The sequence below is a fragment of the Camelina sativa genome, chromosome 17 (genome assembly GCF_000633955.1).
Source record: "Camelina sativa cultivar DH55 chromosome 17, Cs, whole genome shotgun sequence".
NCBI classification, from domain to species: domain Eukaryota; kingdom Viridiplantae; phylum Streptophyta; class Magnoliopsida; order Brassicales; family Brassicaceae; genus Camelina; species Camelina sativa.
This window is the reverse complement of record NC_025701.1, coordinates 19,167,803-19,173,176: the sequence shown is the minus strand read 5'-3', so window position 1 is coordinate 19,173,176 and position 5,374 is coordinate 19,167,803. Positions and strand designations below refer to the sequence as shown.

The window sequence follows — 5,374 nt, the reverse complement described above, 5'->3', positions numbered from 1 at the left end:
AATGGTAGGAAAATAGTGATAATTATATATGTATATAGTCAGGCTGTATATAGTTATTTGTATATTTTGGGTCAGAACTAATCTTCCGGGCGGTCGAAATTGTTGTTCGGGGAAATTTTTATGTTTTAGAAATAGTCAATGATTTTTGCTTTTGTCATATAGTCAATGAATATTGAAGAGTAAAGACACATAAAGGGTGAACCTACTACGTCTATTAATATTCGAGTATCCATATGGTGAGAATTAGGATATCTTAAGAAAAATGGTTAGAACATAAGTAGTTCTGACCCAAAATATACCTTTTAGATTCTAAAAAGGCTATTTCAGCTGGGTCTGTTTCTGCTTGCTCCGGGCCTCCTGTTGGGTCTGCTCAAATCTCTCCTGAAAACGTTCCACCCCCGGAAACCTTATCACCGCCTGAAAGTTCACCGTCTCTATCCCCTTCTCCCACCCCCATGGATTGCACCTTTCCCTCCCGTACTCCCTCAGAGCTTGTCATATCTAACCCTTTTTGCTGTGCTTTCCCTACATCTAATCCTCCTACCTTAACCTCTAACTCTCTTCCAGTAACTCAACCTGTGTCGTTACCTTCAAATATCATACCTCAACTTACAAATTCATTAACCTCTATCCTTCCTCCCATAACTCAACCAGCGCTTCAACCTTCAACTACCATACCTAAGCCTACAAACACTACAACAAAAATGAGCTTCGGTAGCAGACCTTTGTAGCACAAATTTACGAACTGCTACTAAAAGTACCAAAATCGGATGCCAAGTATTTCGTAGCATTATATTAACGCTAGTATATAATTTCATTTAGCCGGAACATAAAAATCAGTATTATAGCGGGAAGGTGTATTTTGGAGGCAAACTATATGGGTTTTTTCCCGCAAACTAAAAAAAGTCTCGATTCTTTGACCAAAAAATTAAAGACAGTCTTTTACACTTAGACCAAAAAATAAAAAAACCCAGAAAACAAAAAGCTCTCTTATCTCAATCTCAAAGTTTTTTTTTCCATTCCATCTAATCTCGATTCTCATTGTCAAGATTTCGATTTGTCTCTGTCGCTCTCTGTCTCCGTCGTTCTCTGTGGCTCCGTCAGTCTCTGTCTCCGTTGCACTCTGTGTCTCTGTCGCTCTCTATCTCAGTTTCTCTCTGCCTCGGTCTCTCCGCCTTTGTCTCTCTCCGCCTTTGTCTCTCTCCGCCTCTGTCTCTCTCCGCCTTTGTCTCTCTCCGATCTCAGTAGATTTGAATTCAGCTGATCTCATCCACCTGAAAGGTATAAGGCATTCAATAAATATATTATAGTTCTATACTCTGATTTTAATTTTGACCGATTTGAATTTTGTCAGGTAATCACATCTCATCAGCTGGATCTTCTGCCTGCTTGCATCAGAACACAGAGGCTAGTTCTCTCAATGAAACTGATACTTCGTTTTGATAAATTGTTTAAGAGTTGAACGAATTGGTTGTTTGATATTTCGTTTTAATAAATTGTTGCTGAATGTGTGAATATGTTTGTTTGGTGTGTTTGTCTAGTGTTTGTTTGGTATTTGTTTGGTGTTTGTGTTATTCTTATGTTTTTGTTTTGTTTTCTTTATGGGTAAGGACATATAATGGTTATGGACAAGACATGGGTTCATCTTAACAGGTATGTGAAAACGTTTTGTATAGTTGAGTTTATTGGTTTAGTTGTTATGTTTAAGTTTTTTTAAAAGTTTGTAATTCGTTTTTTCCTTTGGTTTTTGCTTTTATCTTCATTGCAGAACGGATCTTGGTTATGAGAAAGGTGCTTGGGATTTTGTGAGGTCTGTGGCTGCAGGTTTAGGAGACAATTCAATTATTATTTGTCCGTGTATTGACTGTCGCAACGTATATCGCCACTCAGCCACTGATGTTGTTGATCATCTTGTAACAAGAGGAATGGATTGGAGTTACAAGTCGAGGGATGACTGGTTTCATCATGGAGAAGTGAAATCAAGGACTGAGTGTAGAAAGAACACAAGCCAGTGGAACGAAGAGATATTAGGTTTGTTCAAAGCTGCCGAGTTTATGGATGAAGAGCTTGTTAGTCATGGTGATTTAATTGATGTTGATGAAGGGGATGATAAGGTAGAAGATGAGTTCTTAGCCAAGCTAGCTGATGCAGAAGCACCACTGTATCCAGGTTGCACAAACTACAACAAGCTATCTGCGATTGTTTCACTCTTTCGGTTAAAGACTCAGAGCGGTTGGTCTGACAAAAGTTTTGATAGTCTACTTGAGACTTTAAAACAGATGCTACCCAAGGATAATGTATTGCACATGTCCTTGTATGAGGTGAAGAAATTCTTTAAATCTTTTGATATGGGTTATGAGAAGATACACGCTTGTGTGAATGACTGTTGTCTGTTTAGAAATCAGTATGAGGAGCTCGACAGTTGTCCTAAATGCAAATCTTCGCGATGGAAGATTAACAAGCGAACTGGTGAGGTGAAGAAAGGGACTCCACAGAAAGTACTTAGGTACTTTCCGATAATTCCACGTCTCAAGAGGATGTTCAGGTCAGAGGACACGGCGAAAGACTTACGGTGGCATTTCAATAATAAGAGCACAGATGGAAAAATGTGTCATCCGGTGGATTCTGTGTCGTGGGATCAAATGAATGAAAAGTATCCGTCATTTGCTGCAGAAGAAAGGAACATTAGGCTTGGACTCTCCACAGATGGGTTTAATCCTTTCAACATGAAAAATGTTAACTATAGTGCATGGCCTGTTTTGCTAGTCAATTACAACATGCCACCTGACAAGTGTATGCAAGAGGAGAACATCATGTTGACATTGCTGATTCCTGGACCAACTCAACCTGGAAACAATATAGATGTATATTTAGAACCTCTTATAGAGGATCTAAACCATCTGTGGGAGAAGGGAGAGGTAACGTATGATGCATTCAGTCGCACTACATTCACTTTAAGAGCAATGCTTTTGTGGACCATTCAGGATTTTCCGGCATATGGAAATCTAGCAGGCTGCAAAGTTAAAGGCATAATGGGTTGTCCGGTTTGCGGAAAGCACACAGATAGTTTGTGGTTGAGTAATTGTAGAAAGCACGTGTATATGTGTCACCGGAAGTCTCTGTAACCGAACCATGTTTATAGACGAAAGAAAACCTGGTTTGATGGTAGAGCTAAGCTTGGTAGAAAAGGTAGGATTCTGACTGGTCATAACATTTATCAAATACTAAAAAATTACAAAAATGACTTTGGGAATGTAATAGTAAATGGAAGAAAGAGGAAGATGCAAGATCGTGTTGGTTCAACCTCTGATACTGATGATGAATCCAGTAAATCAGAAGAAGAGGAAGAACAAGTAGATGAAGAGGAGCTATCCAGATGGAAAAAGCGGTCAATCTTCTTCAAGTTAGAGTATTGGAAGGTATGATTTATATGTTAGGTTTGTTATTCTACTAATATTTAGATTTGCTATATCTTAAAAAATAAATGTATATAACATTCTTTGTATTATCTGTCAATACATTGTGTAGGAAATGCCGGTTAGGCATAACCTAGATGTGATGCACGTTGAGAGAAATGTTGCCGCCAGTCTTGTCTCTACAATGCTGCATTCAGCGAAATCAAAGGATGGTGTTAATGCTCGAAAAGATATGCAACTGCTTGGTATTAGAAAGGATTTACATCCCCAAGCACGTGGGAAAAGAACCTACCTTCCTCCAGGTCCTTGGTCTCTGTCCAAAACAGAGAAGAAAGTATTTTGTAAGCGATTGTCTGACTTCAGAGGACCAGATGGCTACTGCTCAAATATTTCTAGATGTGTTAAGATAGAAGATTGTACGGTTAAGGGTCTTAAATCACATGATTATCATGTGTTGATGCAACAACTTCTTCCGGTTGCAATCAGAGATTGAAATCTTTTAGATAGACCTCTTGTATATATAATTAGCTGTTAATTTTTTTAATCCTCAATGTTATTTATTTACAGGTTTGTTACCTAAAGGTGTTAGGATAGCTATTGGACGTTTATGCGCTTTCTTCAACAAACTATGTCAGCGAGTTATTGACAGAGAGGCAATTTCTGTAATGGAGCATGAAGTTGTGGAAACTATCTGCATGTTTGAGAGATTCTTTCCTCCAAGTTTCTTTGACATAATGGTGCATTTAACAGTCCACTTAGGCAGGGAAGTTCGGTTATGTGGACCAGTTCATTTTCGTTGGATGTACCCATTTGAGAGGTACAATCTAATAAACCAACTGTATGTGTATCAGTTGTGCCATTTACAATATACTTTATGCTTATCAGTATATTATTTTTATCTGCAGATACATGAAAGTTCTGAAGGACTTTTTAAGAAACATGGCAACACCAGAGGGTTGTATTGCTGAATCATATCTCGCTGAAGAGTGCATGCGGTTCTGCAGTGATTTCTTGAAAAATACTACAAATGCTGATGAGAAAATGGAAAGAAATACTGATTATGAGAACTGCTCTATCTTGGAGGGTCGTCCTATATCAGCACCTACTTCATGTACTCTTACTGAGAATGAGAAGAACATAGCACATCTTGCTGTCATTCATAATATGGCTCTCATTGATCCTTATGTGGAGTAAGTTCTTCTACATTCTCTTTTATAATATTGTTGTATTTACATTTACTCAATGTTAATGTTATTTTTTCATTTTTTAGCATGCATCTACAACATCTTCAAGATTATAGTGAAAGATGTAGACGTGATTCGACATTTTTGTGGAGAACCCATTCTTAGAAATTTGCCTCGTGGTTAAAAGAACATGTATGTTTACTATTTTATGGTTTTTTTTATCATCTATTCTTCTTCAATATAGTAAATGATAGTTGACAATTTTTTGCAACAGATACCTATGACTTCTGATCATGAAGATACACTTAAGTGGTTAGCATATGGTCCTCGTCTATGCGCAAGGTCTTACACGGGTTACATAGTCAATGGCAATCGGTTTCATACAATCTCGGTTGATAGGCAAACTCAAAACTGTGGTGTGTTGCATGAGGCCACAGCAATGTGTATAGCTAGTGCTAAAGACAATTCTCCAATGGTTGATGTTGTGTCTTATTACGGCAGAGTGGTAGATATTATACTGCTTGATTACAATGTCTTCTACATTCCTATATTTAAGTGCCAATGGGCAAATATAGGTAATGGAGTAAAGGAAGAAGAAGGATTCACACTAGTCAACCTTAGCCAAAGTCAAGCTTCATTCGCAAAAGATCCCTACATACTAGCATCTCAAGCACATCAAGTTTTTTATTCAAGAGTAGATGATTCTTCGAGTTGGTATGTAGCTATGAGAGGTTCTAAAAGAAGATACAATGCAGAGGATGCTGAAACTGACGA

General features: G+C 37.9%; 1 protein-coding gene across 1 annotated transcript; it reads left to right on the top strand.

Moving 5' to 3' along the window:
• On the top strand, window positions 1,619-4,610 carry LOC104759628. Its single transcript, XM_010482538.1, has 6 exons — window positions 1,619-1,653; window positions 1,769-3,078; window positions 3,262-3,419; window positions 3,529-3,844; window positions 3,984-4,233; window positions 4,322-4,610. Exons 1-6 carry the CDS (start codon window positions 1,619-1,621, stop codon window positions 4,608-4,610), a joined length of 2,358 nt encoding a protein of 785 aa, XP_010480840.1.